This window comes from Mixophyes fleayi, chromosome 2 (genome assembly GCF_038048845.1).
Source record: "Mixophyes fleayi isolate aMixFle1 chromosome 2, aMixFle1.hap1, whole genome shotgun sequence".
Classification (NCBI taxonomy): domain Eukaryota; kingdom Metazoa; phylum Chordata; class Amphibia; order Anura; family Limnodynastidae; genus Mixophyes; species Mixophyes fleayi.
The window spans coordinates 178,654,678-178,672,947 of NC_134403.1; the positions used below are offsets into that span (position 1 = coordinate 178,654,678).

An 18,270-nucleotide genomic window follows, 5' to 3' on the forward strand; every position below is an offset into this window, starting at 1 on the left:
TGGTATCGCCTGCCTAGTGAAGTGGAATCTCGAGGGGATTTGGTACCGGGGACACAATACCTCCATCAACCCTCTAAATCCCACTCCACTGATGGCGGACACCGGGCGCACGTCTAACACCAACATTGCAGTTACAGCCGCAGTTATACGCTTTGCAATAGGGTGACTACTATCGTATTTGGTGGTCATGGCAAACGACTGTTGGACGGTCAATTGTTTGGTGAAAGACTTAGCGGTCTTACGACTTCCCCTCTGGGAAGATGACCGACTAACAGCAGCAACAGCAGCAGTGGCAGTAGTAGGCGTACCGCTGCAGGATTCCTCGGATGAATCCCGTATTGAGGAGGACTCAGTCTGGCTGGTGACTTGGGCTGCAGGACTGAATCTGATGGAGATTGTGGAGGAAGTTGACGAGGAGGGCGTTGCTGGTGTGTATCCAACTGGACCACGGGATTTAGGTGTCCCTGTACCAATGAGGGTCCTAGCCCCAGTTCCTGAACTAACCACTGAACTATGAAGGTTATTCAGGTGACGTATAAGGGAGGATGTTCCTAGGTGGGCAAGATCCTTACCCCTGCTTATTTGAGCTTTACATAAGCTACATATTGCCATACATTGGTTGTCTGGATTTGGATAAAAATAACTCCAGACCGAAGAGGTGCATTTTTTGGTCTTCTGACCAGGCATGACGATGGGCTTTTTCATCCCATGGACATCAGCTGTTTCCCCCCCTGGTGCCTCATTTACAATAACCACATCACCATCCTCATCATCAAGTTCCTCCACAGCGCCAGCTACATCATCAATAGCCTCCTCCCGAGCCACCTCTTCCCGTACAGTGATGGGAAGGTCAGGCTTGACAACCACCAACACCCTTGGACTCGCCTTGGGGATTTGTGATAATTTCTCTTTAGAAGGCAGAGTTGTTTGCTGTTTTGTTGCTGACAGCATAACTCTCTTCAATTTTTTGTAGGGGGGGGGAGGAGGAGGAGGGCTAAGATCCGTGGGTGAAGCTGAACCACTAGTCATGAACACGGGCCAGGGCCTAAGCCGTTCCTTGCCACTCCGTGTCGTAAATGGCCTATTGGCAACTTTACGTTTCTCCTCAGATGATTTTAAGTTTCTCTTTTTGCTACTTTTTCTTAACTTGGGCTTTTTGGATTTTACATGCCCGGTACTACGAGATTGGGCATCGGGCTTGGAAGACGACGTTGATGGCATTTCATCGTCTATGTCATGACTAGTGGCAGCAGCTTCAGCATTAGGAGGAAGTGGGTCTTGATCTTTCCCTACTTTATCCTCCAAATTTTTGGTCTCCATTATATGTAGCACAAGATACTGCAGAATGTGTGAACTTGGTAATATTGCAGTACCAATGGACTTATAATGCTGGATTGGTTTTGCAAATTTGGTTATAATTATTATATATTTTTTTTTTTTTTTTAATTTTTTATTTTTTTTTACTTTTTTTTTATTTTTTACAAACTTGGGAATAATGGGGAAATAACTATGCCCTTAGAAGCACAGAGCACAGGACACAGCACCACTGGACTGAACAGGACACGGCACAGGACCCAGCAGCACTACGGAACTCAGCAGGACAGAGCACAGGACACAGCACCACTGGACTGATACTGCAGAATGTGTAAACTTTGTAATATTGCAGTACCACTGGACTTTTACTGCTGAATGTGTGAACTTGGTAATATTGCAGTACCAATGGACTTATAATGCTGGATTGGTTTTGCAAATTTGGTTATAATTATTATATATTTTTTTTTTTTTTAAATTTTTTATTTTTTTTTACTTTTTTTTTATTTTTTACAAACTTGGGAATAATGGGGAAATAACTATGCCCTTAGAAGCACAGAGCACAGGACACAGCACCACTGGACTGAACAGGACACGGCACAGGACCCAGCAGCACTACGGAACTCAGCAGGACAGAGCACAGGACACAGCACCACTGGACTGATACTGCAGAATGTGTAAACTTTGTAATATTGCAGTACCACTGGACTTTTACTGCTGAATGTGTGAACTTGGTAATATTGCAGTACCAATGGGCTTATACTGCAGGATTGGTTGTGAAAATTTTGTGGTAATTAAAAAATATTAAAGTAGTTTTTGGTATTTTATAAAAAAAACTTTTTTTTATTTTTTTAAACACAGGGGAATATTGGGGAAATAACTATGCCCTTAGAAGCACAGAGCACAGGACACAGCACCACTGGACTGAACAGGACACAGCACAGGACCCAGCAGCACCACTGACCTCAGAAGGACAGAGCACAGCACACAGCACCACTGGACTGATACTGCAGAACACAGCACAGCACAGCACAGCACAGCACAGCACAGCACAGCACAGCACAGCACAGCACAGCACAGCACTAAACAGCACTAAACAGCACAGAACTAAACAGCACAGAGGACCACCTAACACACCCTCCCTCTACCCTGATCAATGCCCGAGTGAAGATGGCGGCGACTAGCGGGGAATTTATAGGATCCGAGTATCGCGAGATCCGACAACGGGATTATGAGTCAGAGCCTCAGTTTCACTTTTGAATTTGGCGCCAATACCCGGATCTGTCTCGGATCCGCAACGTTCGGGTGGGCTCGGATTTCAGAAATCCGAGCGCGCTCATCCCTAATTGAGGCTGGTGTATGGGTTTAAAGCCTTATTGCTGTCTTTTTTTTTTTGCCCTCTATAGGTGTTTTCTGTCAGCCATAACCTTGGCAGCGTTAAGTATCACCGACTCACTGGTGAACTCTTCCCCATACATATGGGGCATACAATTTATAAAGTACCTGGGGTTAACAGAAGTATTGAAATAAAAAAAATATTCCCTATTAAAATTAATAGAGCTATTGCACTGCCCCCCAGAAAATATATATTTTTCTGGGCCGAGAGAAGTTATATATATTATAATCTATATATTATTAATTATAATATAAAAGTTATACACACATACTGAGAATGGGGGCTCCAGAGTGACAAGTAACCCTTATCGGTAGTCTTCCACATGGTTTTTGCTTATCGCTGTATCACCGCACAAACTGTTAGTTTCATACATAGGCCCAATAGATCTGTACCTGTATGGCAGCCCCTGAACCTTTGATACATCCACTGTTGCCGTGGAGTGTTTCCCACCAGTCAGGAGCTCTGAGTTGACAAACCACTGAGGATCCCGGGACCTTGTGTTCTGCAGGTTTATTCCTTTCTTAGCCTTCACCCTGTAAAGGACAAAATGGAGAAAAACAATATTAAGAACACATGGGTACAATTCCTGCTAAGTCTTTTGATTCTGTGACAATTTCACTCTCTGGTTTGTTTGCAGACCCTATCACCTTTAATATATATATATATATATATATATATATATATATATATATATATATATATATATATATATATACACATGCACAGTTGGCCACCTTAATAACACTGCTCCCCAAAGGCAAGAACAGCTGTACCTAAAGATCGCTATAAAAAACTTCTTGTGCCTTGGGGGAGTAGATGTGCTGAAAGTATAAAATGCCTCACTAGAGACAGATAGGTTTAATGTGATTGTGTACATCGTAAGCTTTTCCCCTTGGTGTTAATGTGACTGCATGTTGTAGACATCAATGCAGACAAAACAAGGGTAGGGAGGAGTGGAGATGAAAAGAGTAGCGAGTAAACTGGCTTTGTGCCATACAGCAGGACACCAAGTCATCTGAATGAGACTCAGAAAACTGTATCCTACCACATGTACTGTACAGGAGAACAGTTGTTGGCTGAAATCTCTGACAAGCCAAAAAAAAATGAAAGAGAGATGGAGCCCAATGCAACTGTACATAACACACAGAAAACAGTGACTGATGCTATATATAGATATAAACTGTGTTAATCACACAAACAATACAAAAACAGAAAAACAGCATGCAGAATTTACATGGCGACTCTTCATTTCATCACAAGTGTAAATGAAGATTCCTGCAACTAGTTTGTTTGTGACTATAAAAACACATAATACAATGGAACGGAGTTCAAAGCACAAGAAAACAGAAAACAAGGACGGCACAGCCCCACAGGATCAAATAATGGATGTCCTGACATGCTAACATGAAGCGCTGTGGGCTCCTTTACAGAGGCATTAATACAATACATACTCATTATACATGGTTGACTAATCATTTATCTATTTCCAAATGAAGGGGCTAATCGAAAGGTATGATCTAAAGTCCCTTCCTCCCTACCCCCAATGAGAGAGACTGACAGAATGGGAGGTAGCTATACAGAATGGGGAGTATGATTATGCAGAAACAGGAATAACAGATTAGAGAGCAGCCCCTCCCTCGCTGTGCGCCCTGATTACACAATTAGGATCTAAAGATAGTGACAGCTGGGGGAGCAGCTGACAGCATCTACCTGTGCTGCTAATCACTGCAGCCTCCCTAACACGTGCACTCAGAAAGGATACACGCTGCCCCGCAGAGGGCTCTGTTATCATTCACGAATGCTGAAACCTCTGCAGACTGAGAAGAAAAAACCACAGACAATAGATTGTCTAGTGGTGCATAGGTGTAGCTTATGTCAATAACAATGTAGGTTTTATAGAGGACATCATTTGTTTATTTTCAGAAGCAGAGCAACCTCAGTGCAAAAGCTGCATGCAACTTGTTTTTCTGTTTTGTGCCACCTTACGCATACAAAAATTGTGATGTTGCATACTAACATGGCTGCTTTGCAGGCATGCTAAGAATGAGGCTGGATAATGGGTCATACTTACCTATTTTTGAAAAACAATTACAGGTAGACTGTGTAAGTAACACATTGGTGATAATGGGAGCAGGCCCTGCTCTGCCCAAAGAGCATGTTTAGCTATACCCAAAGGCATATATAGGACACAGGAACCCTCACTCATCACCTTTCCCCCACTTTGTCTCCCTCTCTCCCTTCCTCGTCCGTTCCCTGTTTTTCCCTCTCCTTTCTTCTCTTTTATAAACCAATTCTCTCCCCCACATCCCTCAGTAAGTGGCATGTTCAGTGATATTTGTATAAGGAGTAAGCTAGTACTGAAATTATGGCTTTGGGATGGAGAGTGCTGAATATAGTGCTGTGCTCCAGACCAGTCAGTTACTATGTAGTTTACATTTTTTTCTATTTATTTTTTACATTATTCACAACATTCACTTTGCTCTTTGTACTTTTGCTGAATAAAAACATCTTTCTGCTGATCCAATAAAGCTATATACAGACTGATATCTTTTTTTTTTTTAATCTACCCTCTCCCCCTCCCCGCTCTTTCTTTCTCTCTCAGCCTGTTTCTCTCTTCCACCTCACCTCTCTGTAGGTGGAGAGCAATGGCCATTTTCTTGTAGCACACCTCTTCCACCAGGAGGAGGTGTGCTACAAGAAAATGGCCACTGCTCTCCAGCACATTGATGTGTTCCCAGTATTTCAGACAGTAATGGTTTCATTATGCTGTGCTGCGCCCACCTGGCTTGCTTCAGGGAGATTGCCAGACTCTCCCGGGAGTCAGGGAGAATACCCACTAGTGTCTCAGACATTCTGGGATAGTAAGCAAGTATGTAATGGGTGGAATGTGGCAGGCCGCTATGTGTTTTATTTTGTGTTGCACAAAGGCACAATTTAACTTTAACTATAAATGTGATTCTATTATAGGAAATGGAATGTGAATATGTCAATTGTACAGTTTAGAATATTTTAAAACCATGGGTGTTGCAGTTTGTAATAGAAGCACTTTTACCTATTGTTACAGAGCCTTAGGGTTATGGATTTTGTCCTAGTGTACATCAAAATATAACTGATGATGGTTTAAAATTGTCCTTAATGAGTTCAAAGGAGCATTGTTTTGATGCAGTCTCTTTTTCAGACTAGCAGCATGCTATCAACCTGTTGTAGGCGTGCAGGAGCTAGCAGATCATCGGCAGACACAGAGAAGATTTTGGTGTTACTCACCACATAGTCTGAACGCCAGACCTCCGCATAAAAATCTATTGGAACCATGTTGTACTTAGATTAATCTATCAAAACTGAATTTTCCATTATGAGTCTTATTATCCTTTACAACTGCCAGAGCAGGTCTATGAATTGCAAATAACACTTGTATTCTCACTCCCTGAGTTGTTTATTTCTACTGTAAAAGAGAGATATTTAAATAAAAGTAATTATTTGAGAAAGTTTAATTAATTAGGGGGATTTGCCATAGGAATACAACACATGGACATGACTTTAAAATGTCTGCAACTACAGCACATGGGATGTGTAAATAAAGTGCATGTTTTTTTAACTCTGTATTAAATAATTGCACCTATGGCTAACCTAGCCTGAAACAATTGAAAAATATCATACTAATAATGCAAGCATCTTATATTGTAAATTATATCAAATGAGACTTTTATGATGAACCGGTAAGAGTGAAATAAAATAAAATTAAAAATATAATTAAATGCTCTTTCGCTTATCAATTATTGTCTTTTAGCTGCTATAACACACATTTTCTCAGACTTTCAGTCAGTGAATTATTTGCAAATGATGACTGAGCACAGGGGTACCAGGATTTTCCCTGTGAATACAATACAGCACATACATCTTTCCCTGTGAATGCATTACAGCACATACATCTTTCCCTGTGACTGCATTACAGCACATACATCAGCAGCAGCAGCCGGAGTGTGGTCATTTTTTTATTCTAATATCTTCTACTTAATAAACATTACACTTCTTTATTTATGCATTTATATTGCAACTCACAAGTCACTTTTTTATTGCTGGATCTATGCTGATACAAAATGTATCACTAAACAGTCAGTTAGTAATGTATTAAAATAAAGGTACAAGCAGCCAGCTTATTAAAGGAGATGGTGGATGTAACAAGCCCATCTAAGAAGTCTACCTCTCAGCTCTTTGACTTACCAGAGGCTTCATGCTTCTAGTCACTGGTCCCTAAGGGAAGTGTGCACGCAGGCAGTACTCTGATTAGGGGCAGTGAGCACGTTGGGCCTAATAAAAGGAAACACGGCACAGCATATGGTTTGTCTCGGTTATGCTAATAACCTGAGCAATTACTGCAGAACAAATGGTACAATTGTAAATGTGTCTCCTTGGGGACTCATTTCTCTGTCTCTCTCTAATAGTTTTGTCCCTCTCGCTCCTCTCTTCATTTGCTCCAGACTGCCAGAAGAATTTTCCTTGCTTGGAAAGCATTACTGATTTTGCTTATACAGCCTGTGTAATTATGCAGTTTGTGATCCTACAGTTGTTTGCATGAAATGACTGAAGTCTGAAGGAGAAACCCCAGTCTGGTACTGAGTGCGCCATTATTTTATTAAGTGATTGGGTGTCATGTGGCAATTGTCTGTAACCAGTCACTTCTTTATTAAAGACACTCAGAAAGAGAATGTCCCAGTCACAGAAGCCATGCTGAGGACAATGCTGTTTTTATCCGAATCTCCAAGTAACCAAATCCAAATAACCTAGACATGGAAAACATTTTTAAAGGGTAAACTATCAAATGTTATATGCCTGAGCCAATGCCTTAGTGCCTCATCCAAAGCTCTGCTCATTGTTTCTGGGTTGAACTAGGGGAAAATATCTCTGGATACTCTGTGTGTGACTACACAAGTACTACTACTCGTAGCCCAGACTACCGTACTATCCTCAATTTGCTTCGTGCATAGCTGTGTAAACAACACTATAGCAATGCCTGGTTTATGTTTTCACATATTTATGATCGTTGGGTTGGAGAGAACAGCAGCTGAATGTTCTGATCACCCTCATTATGCTACTGCATATAGCTTAACTATGGCTCTAACAGCAAAATAATAGGTAAATGTTGCTAATGTTACAATCAACCCTGTTACATAAACTCGGTGGCCTTATCAAAAGATCACAGCAATCTACATGTGTTCTCCATCAGTCGTTGTTGCCTTGAGAGAAAAAGACATTTCCCTGCACATTTTACATGTGACATAGCCATTGATGGTTTTTCTTTAATCATAAAAGCTTTCAAGCACATCCATGGTAGAATTCTATCTTGTGGGAAGATCATATATGAGCTGATGTTGTGGCAAATTGTTATGTGAAAAGAGTATTTCTCATAGTCGCCCCCCACTTCTCTCTCCGCCTTGCACATTCCCATAAGCAGATCTTCTCCTTCTTGTCTGCTTGAACCATATCCATCTGTGCATCCTTGTATCATGCCACTTTTATGTTGTGTATGGGCACTAGTTATATACCTTACCTATTATGTTTTATGTATACTACTATGTGTCATTTTTTGCCAGTGTTGTTTCTTAGCTTGTATTGTATTTTCCATATGGTCTTCTATGTCTTTATACTATGCTGTATTTAACCACTGTAAGGCGCTGCAGAATTTTGTGGCGCCATGTAAGTAAACAATAATAATAATAATAATAATGTTAAAGTATAAAGCAGGTGCAGTGTCTTCTGAAAACATAATACTGACTAGGTACTTTCCATGGGCAGCACGGTGGCTAAGTGGTTAGCACTTCTGCCTCATAGCACTGGGGTCATGAGTTCAATTCCCGACCATGGTCTTATCTGTGAGCAGTTTGTATGTTCTCCCCGTGTTTGCGTGGGTTTCCTCCGGGTGGTCCGGTTTCCTCCCACACTCCAAAAACATACTAGTAGGTTAATTGGCTGCTATCAAAATTGACCCTAGTCTCTGTCTGTCTGTGTGTATGTTTGAGAATTTAGACTGTAAGCTCCAATGAAGCAGGGACTGATGTGAATGAGTTCTCTGTACAGCACTGTGGAATCAGTGGCGCTATATAAATAAATGGTGATGAATGATGATAACAGATCTGCACAGGTTATAGCATTCTGAAATTACGCAATTTCAATTTTGGCTTCATGCACATTTAGACACAGTGCTCTTGTATGTGTAATGTACCAAACTGGAAGTGAAAATGTTAATGCAATACCAGACAGTGCCATGGTTGGTAGCTTTATATCACCTACAATCTTACAAACAAGCACAAAGTCAGTTTTTAATCCAAGAAATGCAAGTCCTACATCATCTAAAAGGCAGTCATTGTTGCAAACCAAAAATCTTCAGGTTCAGAAAGATTTTTTTAGTAATACGTACAACATAGTATAGGCAAACTGCATAATGTGTGCACAAAGGGTCAGTCGAATGTCATCCCTGATCCAACATATGGAAAGGTATCATAATCTCCTGTGAGAGTTCTGACCATGAACATGACAGCACAAACATAAAGTGTATTCATCCATTGCACATCTAGCTTTCTTGTGCTTGCTGATAATCATAAGGATGATAATGTAAATATTGACCATTATGGGAATAAATTGGCACCTGATAACTATATTGAAGTGCAATCTTTAAGCTCTCAGTCATTGACAGTTAGGGATATATCATACTTGGCTACTTTTAGTAGGCGACGTCCAGGAGAGGGGCGTGACTAATGGGCGGGGCGCCACAAATCGCTTCATTTTGGCCCCACCCCACGAGTAAAATAACATTTTGTCGCTGGGGGTGGGGGCAAAATGATCCGATTCTTGGTGAATCGCGTCATTTTAACAAGGGAATTCCGGGATGCGGGAGAAATACCAGCTCTCGCGGGAGCCTGACCCGAATTTCGAGAGTCTCCCGGACTTTCCAGGAGAGTTGGCAAGTATGGGATATATTTCCTAAGCGGCGATTCCAACAAACCTTGATGGCCTTTGTCTGTAATAAAATTGTCATTTTATAAAATGACAGCAAATCAGCTTGTTGGAAACGTCACTTAGTAAATCTACCCCTTAATGTTTGTATTAATAGTATGGGCAAATTCCAATCTATACTAACTGATGGATGTATTAGTCAGAGAGAAGAAGTACATATGGTAGGCAGACATGAGAGAGCCTTGTTTTTACTGCATGCATTAACATCAGTGGGAGCAGCTTTACTGTTTCTCAATTAACATAAAATTTAATTAGCCACCAACTTCTATGGAACAAATTATTATAAGAAACTATAGATTTCATAGTCAATATCACGCAATATCTTATTTATGAAAAATGCTGCATGGGACGATAAGACATTTTATATAGTAAAATAAGTTTTTATTTCAGCTTAGTGGCCCTGTAAAGTTAATGTTAGAGCTACAAATAATAATAATAATAATAATAATAATAATAATAGCAATCTGCCTATGGAGACTGTATGTGTAAGACCATGTTACAGAATCATACCAAATTTTACTTCTTTTGATATGAACAATTGAAACCAATAAATAAATATACAGTACACTACTAAAAATATATCATGGTTATTTCAGTGTTTCATTTCTCAGCAGTAGGGAACGCTCCTCAGAGGCAGTGTCTCTGCTGGTGTTCTGGTTAGCGTCTGTGATTCCCTTTCTTCTCAGCACCAAGCTGTACGGCAGACAGCTTAATGGCACACACGTCTCGGCTTATTGCTTAAGTGACTCCTGGAATAGACATGTGAACGATGGGCTTAATTGGTCATCACTTCGCCATGTCCTCCACTATAATTGTTTTGTCAGCACTGTTAAAAGTAAAGTTAATCTTGACTCCTTTTCTGTTTTTCAAAGCATCACTTGTCTTGGACCTGGCAGTTATCTTGAAACAAGGAAGAAACAAATAGGCAAAAGCATGTGGTTTATCTTCTGCTGAAAATACTTTATAGGGCAAAATTTCCACTTAGCGGACCACTAAACTTAAAATATAAATTGATTCAGCCGTTTTATGTTAACTAACTATTTACTAACAAAGATGGTCCTGTTTATCCCACCCAGAATAAAAGTAACCACACCAAAAAGTTAGATAATTTCCCTGTGCCAAAAGCAAACATTTTTCCCTAGCATTGGTCACCAAATGGATATACACGTAACAACCATATTTGGAGCATTGATTGTTTGTGACCTCACCAATAATGCAATTTCAATAAATATTGCAAGTATGCGCAGAAGTTGGTATCATAGTTTCCTACTTTCCCAGAATGTATGGGAGCCTCCCAAATTTCTAGGAGTTCTCCCTGACTCCTAGGAGAGCAGTGCAATTTCCAGGTTCTGCCCAGTGCCTCCACTGTTATAAGCTGAACACTGTGGTGTTAAGAAGATGCACCCCGGACTAGGCAATGTGATCTCCTCTCCTGGAGGGCAGATCGAAGATGTTTGTAAGTATGATGAAATTACGCGCATCGATCAGAACTTTTTATAGACTTCAACTGTCAGAATTGCTAACTAACTTTAGATAGCAGAAACAAACTCTCCAGTACAGATGTAGGGACAAATTTTGTAATGTATTATAATGTGGCAATAACATCAATTTTCTATGAACACTTATCGCAGAGATAGAGATAGAAAATCTATTATCGCCGAGAGTTACTAATAAAATATCACTGGAGCAGCTGAGTATTAAAGAATATATCCTGAGATGGTGAAAGGGAAAAAAGGATTGTGGTGGTACATGTACCACAGCAGCCTTTACTAAATAGACTACCAATACATTGCATGGGGAAGTTTTCGCCAAAAACTATTCATTGGCGGAGGCTACAGCCTTCCAAAGATAGGTGGACGCCCAATTTCGGGCAAAACACCTATTTTTGTCAGAGATACGTTTTTCCTCCCTTTAATAAATAGACCCATTAGACTGACGTGCACATGTGTAATGGGTTTTCAATTAATACAACAACCTGTATAGCCAGGTTCCTACCAGTATTATCTGTGGTACAGAAATAGACTAAGTATAGGTAGCAATATGTTATGCAATGGAAGATAGGCGAAGAACTGGCAGTGAAGCTGGCCAGACATGCTGAGATCCAGTAGTTTAGCACAACTGCTAAATGATCGGATCTGTGGTCAGTCTGCCCACACACATAAAAAGCTAGTAGTATAGCTTTAAAAATTAAATATGTCAGCATGGAGAATAACTACATTTCCTCAAAATTGTTCCCTGCATATAAAGCTAGATGACAAATAATATTTAAATCAGGGGTGTTCTCCAATGACTACTAAAAACCTAGTAAAAATAAACCATGATTTTAACATTTAAACTGATTGAAAATTGTAATCCTCTAGTTCAGCCGTAACAAACAGTACATAAACTATCTGTATTTTACGCAAGTAAAGTCAGCCAAACAACATTTAGAACACACAGTATTTATACATTTAATTTTCCAAGTACACAATCCATATTCAAATCAGCTTTCTCTAGTTCACCTTATGTACAAACCCGTAGTCTCCTCTAAGTGCACAACACAAGCTTGTAACAAGGGACAATGGACATCATTGCTGAAAGCCTTGCTGGTTTTGTAGCTGGGTCAGTGAACAATTAATGGAGTCTTGTTGTTTTATGAAGGAACACTGCTGTCAATAATTGTAGTTAAATCAATATTTTGCAGTGTGTGGAAGAGAGGATGTGCATTTAAAGGAAAAAAAAGTGAATACCCTGTTTCGTTTGATGTTCAATTGTGTTCACAGGGAGACACAGCTTTGTTTTGGGCTTCAATGCACATGCTTTCACCCACGCACGTGCTCAGTCCCAATCTGCATTCTCAGAGAGCAGAGAGGTGACCTCAGGACATTGCCCCCTTCATCTCACAGTCCCACAGTTCTGTTACTGGTAAAAGTAGAGTTGGTTTTCTGACAGGCTCTGTCTAGAAATACCATATATTGTGAGATAAAAAATAAAAAAAAAAGGAGGACACATTGTGCAGCAGGTAAACAGTAAAGACCGAGGAGTTGGGACAAGAAGTGACTTTTTTATTTTCTGTCCTAGTGACAATCAAATACTAATACTGATAAAATTCCAAGTGTGCTCATAATGTGATGTTTTCCTTTTGTCATGCATTTTGTATCAAACATTGATATTATTAATCATTACATACTTGAAAGCCTTCACTAGAATAAAACAATTGTTTAATTTCAGAAAACAATATTTTTTTGGGAGAGTGGTACTAATTTGAGAGTTTTTATGTTGTTTTCTATTCAGCCTGAATATAGTGGTTACTAACTTTTTTGCAGTATGTGTTTAATATTGTAAACAGTAATAGCTTTATCTAAATAAAGCTATTACTGTGGGATAGTCCCATTTTGAGGGCTTTGTCATGCCTTCTGATCGGGAAACCTTTGCTGTACGTCACCGGTGCTTGTGGGAATGGACGGCCATTTAGAGGGTAGTGCAGGGCAGCCTAGCCCCTGTGGTGCGGTGGCACACATAGCCCTGATTCACGGCTTGGAAATGTTGGGAGGTGTGCATGTAGTAATGCAATGTGGAGCACTGTAATGTTTTGTTAATATTCTTTTTGTGTTTTATTTCTAAAGACAAGCTTTGAGAGATTCTCTGTTCATTACACTGTTACAGCTGAAGAAGAGGGGGGCTCTTGAAAGTTTGTCTCAAAAACAAGAATTTTTGGGTTACTGATATAATGACATACTCCTTGTCAGGAATAGCCCCCTCTAGCTACTCCCATTTAATATCTTATCATATATTCACACAATAAATCACCTCTATTTTGTCAGGAAACATCTCCTAACTGCCTTTACCCGCACTCTGTCACCTATTCCACAGATTTGCTGAATCGCCCCTGAACAGCGCTCACACAACCACACCCACATCGGTTTGAAACCGCCTATTGGATAAGGGCAATAGGATCCCAATATACTGCCTCAGAGTGGCACACAATGAGCACTCCTTGTTACACACAGTTAGCAAGGCACACACCAGCAATCAAAGGGTTAACATTTAACCCCTCAAGGCTCTATGCCACAAATGTACATGCAGGCACACACTCGGCTTAGTATACAGATGTAGTCACAATTCACCCCACAGCATTTAATGGTTTAGCATGGTCAAGCGATCTATCTCTTCAAGACAGGCAGTGAATTTGTTTAGAGCAATAAGCACATCACTAACTAAATGTTAGATTTAATATACAAAAAGTACAATGCTTACAGGTTCTAAAAAAAAAAATCAAAAAACCATTGACATACAGATAAAACGTTGCAAAACAGGTAAAATAAAGGGGTAAAATTCAGAGTATAACTTACAGACAAGTTGGTATAATCTGCGCCAAGGGAAATTGGTTTGAAGATGGACAGCTTATCAATGATGATTGCTTTCCCAAAAGACTGACAGTTTGTCCTTTCACAACACAGGTTTTTAAGCAAAATCAACTGGGATGGCAATCACAGGGACAGTGTGGATGCTAATGTGGGGGCGGAAATGTCCCTTCGGTGTCACCTAGGGTTTGTTCAAAACTATTCCTACGTTTTGACCTGTCCTAACTTTTCTCAGGTATATCCCAGAAACATAGCTCCCTCGTCAATAAACCGGTCATAATCTCCCGCACATATAAATAACAAACATGATGGAATTATAACAATATGACATACCTTTCCCAAAGACATGTGACTACAGCTGTTCCCTGGTCTGCTAGTACCCGTAATTCAGAACCCCAGTGTGGTTTCTGCCCCTCAGTATGGCGTAGCACACTGATTTCCCAAAATATGAAATAAGAAGGCATTTTCTTTGAAGTTCATATTTCTATATACCTGCATAGAGAGCCTTCACGTGTTGCCTTTGTCTACAAGGATCTCAAGCTCTGAACAGTTCCTTAAAATCTCTCTCGGTGTCAAAAAACTCTCCTATGTCAGGATCCCGCTCAACCCAGGGGCCTTTGAAGCTGCTCAGCTTTTCCTGAAAGCGCTGCTGTTTTCTTTTAACATAGAGATGGGGAGAAGCATCGGGTAAACACACACCAGATCCTCTGACTTCACATTGTACACCTTAGTAGCTCAATTTATCATAGTGTAAATATAACATATTTACACTGCAGTTATGATTAAACTTTTTGCCCCACAATTATGTTATTGGCTAATCCTTATAACTGTAATTCCTCTCTCTTCACTATACTCCTCTTTCGATAGAAATCCCCCTTCACAGTTTTAAGAGGCATCATTTTTCTCCACAGAAACAAATGTAGCTCAACCACTGTGCTTTTGATTATTATACAGATCATACTGGCATAAATGAAATTCTACCAGCAATTGTGTTTTTTCACTGTAAATTGAGGCACACCTCTTATGAAAACTCTGGTATGATGAAACGCATCAGGTATTACTAATTATTTGTTTATTACTTATATTACTACAGACTATGCCAAAATATCTGGTTGTTATTTGAATTTGCTAAATGTATATATATAATGGAGGAAACATCCCTCTATTTCAATATTGTTGATGTAATGATATTTATAAATTTACAGTGAAACAACACATTATTGTCTGAATTTAATTTGCTCCAAATATGTTATGATTTTTCTTATTAATGAGCTATCGTTAGTATATAGTGCATAATTGTACTTGTATCCAGACAATGTATGGCATTTGTATTCTTTATTGATTGTGGAATTGTAATAAAATTGTATAATTTGATAAGCAAGCCAATCTGTTAATTTACATTAGTGTCTCCAAATATAAGTTCAGATAAAAGCGCTGTTGGTACACAATACCTAATACATGCACTGTATACAGTAATACCCATTACCCAGTATAAAGTATGCCCAAATGGCAATATAAAGTATGCACTATTTCTGAGTACCATATACCCTGGCCCACAACAATTGATTACTTACCTATTCTGGCTGCCTATGCTCTGAAGTCCTTTTCATTCATAGTAATTAATAAGAAGCTCTGTTAACAAATCACAGTGCAGCCTGCTTTCTATTGGTGCCTCTGGCAGCAGAAGTTGCAAAAACATTATTATCTGAGGGAGAGGCCATCACCACTCGCCTCCTGTGAAGCTCAATTAAGGTATACATTTTTGTTTTTCCTTTACTTGACAGACACCTAAAGCCTTGCTTCCTTCCCATGGATATGGCGCATATTTAGCCATTAGCCGACAGCTGGGCTCGTCTAGTATGCAGAGCTGGGCTCATCTAGTATGCAGTGCTTGCTGTAGACGGAGGGATGGATGGATTAAGAGGGGGGAAGATATAGGCAGCAGAACATAATTTAGAGTCTGCAGGGAGGGCCCACTATACTGCCAAGCAGTTATGTGGAAGAATATGCCTAATGCCACCCACATTTGTGTGAATGCTACAAGATGCCTTTTCATATTGGAATAATTCTAAAACCATCAGCTAGATTCATAACTTTAATTCTGCATGATTATTCATGTAGACATACATTATCTATCTATCTATCTATCTGTTTATCTATCATAGTAGAAGTCCCAAAAGGTAATGTATTGTGGGGTTGGTGCTTTCAAATGCACTTTCTAAAGAACTAATCTATTAGATTATATGTGTCAGAACACCATTTAATATGCAGTATTACCTGAGTGTGAAGTGCTCTACACTGGAGTTCGGTTGAATGTAAAGCAAGATGCTAAGGATCTCTCCTGGTCGCAAACGCCGGTTTGGTAGCCTGATGAAAATGTTTGAATCCAGATGCCGTTCCTCCATTTGCTCAACCTGAACTGGTTGATATAGACTGATACTACCAATGCGCAAAAGGGGATGTTGAGTTGGTCCTTCCCCTCCTCTTCGTGCTCCTATTTCACTTTGGCAACCTCCACTAGAGTCTGGTAAGTGTAAAGTGTAAAACAGTTCTATTTGATGGCTCTCTCCGTTAAGGTCTGTTCCATCTGATGAAGATTTCCGTCTGCCAATGGGTGCTGCTGGCGATCCAAACCAACTCTGTGGCAGTTCAGTCTGAGCAAGACAAGTAGCAAGGCTTCCTTGCAGGCGACAAGAACTTTTGCGCTCTCGCATTTCCTGAAAAATATGAAGACGAACACAGGGAAGACGCTCTGTGACACCAAAATCATCCCAATCACGGCCAGCGACATAGAAGAGCACTTGTACAACTGGTTGGATGGTAGGTATCTTTGTACGAATAATATAAGCTCTCATTTTCCAGTTTACAGTCAGTCGGTCAGGAACCTCTAGGATACTTGAAGGCTGAAGTAGTTCCTTTGGCAAAACCTGTCCAGAAGCAAAAGATCCCAGTGTGACATTCAGAATCGGTAACTCCTTTGTTTGAAAGACCACAAAGGGCTCTGACCGTTGTAGCAAGGGAAAGCTTGAATTCCATGTTGGAAGTGGCCCATCTTCTCGTAAAAAGAAGGCCAAGCGGGTATTGGACAGGCGATAACTCACTGGTAGTATGGCAGATGGAGAAGGTGGAAGGGCTGTTGGATGGATTGTAGGGATTACTTTGCAGGATGCTGAAAAAGAAAAAGTGAATATCAGGGCACATGCTAAAAAAAAGAAGGCAAGAACTATCATATTAATGCATGACATGGGTCTGTAATCCAATAAATACAATGACTCATAAATAAAAAGCAAGAATTGTGTTTTGTTTTCCTTTGTACTGATAAAAACAGTAATATGCCAGGTATAGTATCCAACCACCAGATGGAGAGATGGCTCTTTATCATCTACACAAGCCACAATAGCCTATTCTTTGCAAATATGCATTTTTTGTTTTCACTAAATGCGCACACAGTGGCATAGTATCAAGAAATTGCGTCACAGTGGAATTACTTGTACTCTAATCATGCTGTTCAAAATTATAGATGACATACATGTCCTATACTTTCACACACATTTTTTTTCTTTCTACATATACAGATAGTAGCTTAAGCACAGCACACAGCTAGTGTGTGTGATTGCGGAAAAAAAGGAAAAGGAAACAATTAAGGCAAGTTCACAAAATCACTGAAGCATCTTTTCAAAATGCTCGGAATGTTCAGAGCTGTGATCACTTGGTACTACTCAGTGTTCAGATGGTTTCTTTAACACTTTGGTTCTGAATTATAGCATGAGAAGAAGATCTTTACAGCATGCAGAGTGTGGCTGGGGAGGGAGCACTGTGTCACAGCTCTTAATGGGGGGTTAGGAAAGAGTATTGTGCTACTTAGTATTCACACCCAGGCTTTTTGCTGAATGCAGACTCACTACGCATCCAGAACTTGGCCAGAGCTCATCGGGGACATGGGTGTTTGCCAGACGTATGGAGGACAGGGTTGATTTCTTAACCCATGTGTGAAACAAACAGAAATGACAAACCTAATCTCTTCCTGCGAAGACCTTAATGGAGATTTTAAACACCTACTATTTTACTATGGGCTTTAAAAGCAATAATTCAAGCTGATAATTCACCCTAATACAATCCCACAGAGAAAGGGGTTAATTAGTGCATCACTGGGACTCATAGCAAAGCTATGAAGGTGCCTAGTGATGCTGTTATCGATGTCCAGCTCAG

At 40.0% G+C, this 18,270-nt stretch overlaps 1 protein-coding gene across 1 annotated transcript in view; it reads right to left on the bottom strand.

The window, feature by feature from the left end:
• The window catches only part of TMEM132E (transmembrane protein 132E), a 376,668-nt gene that overhangs the window by 72,252 nt on the left and 286,146 nt on the right, over positions 1-18,270 (bottom strand). Inside the window, exons 2-3 of the mRNA XM_075195036.1 lie at positions 16,339-17,230; positions 3,100-3,240 (exon numbers count right to left, since the gene is read on the bottom strand). Coding sequence (XP_075051137.1) covers positions 3,100-3,240; positions 16,339-17,230 — 1,033 coding nt within the window. The remainder of the gene's footprint in view (positions 1-3,099; positions 3,241-16,338; positions 17,231-18,270) is intronic.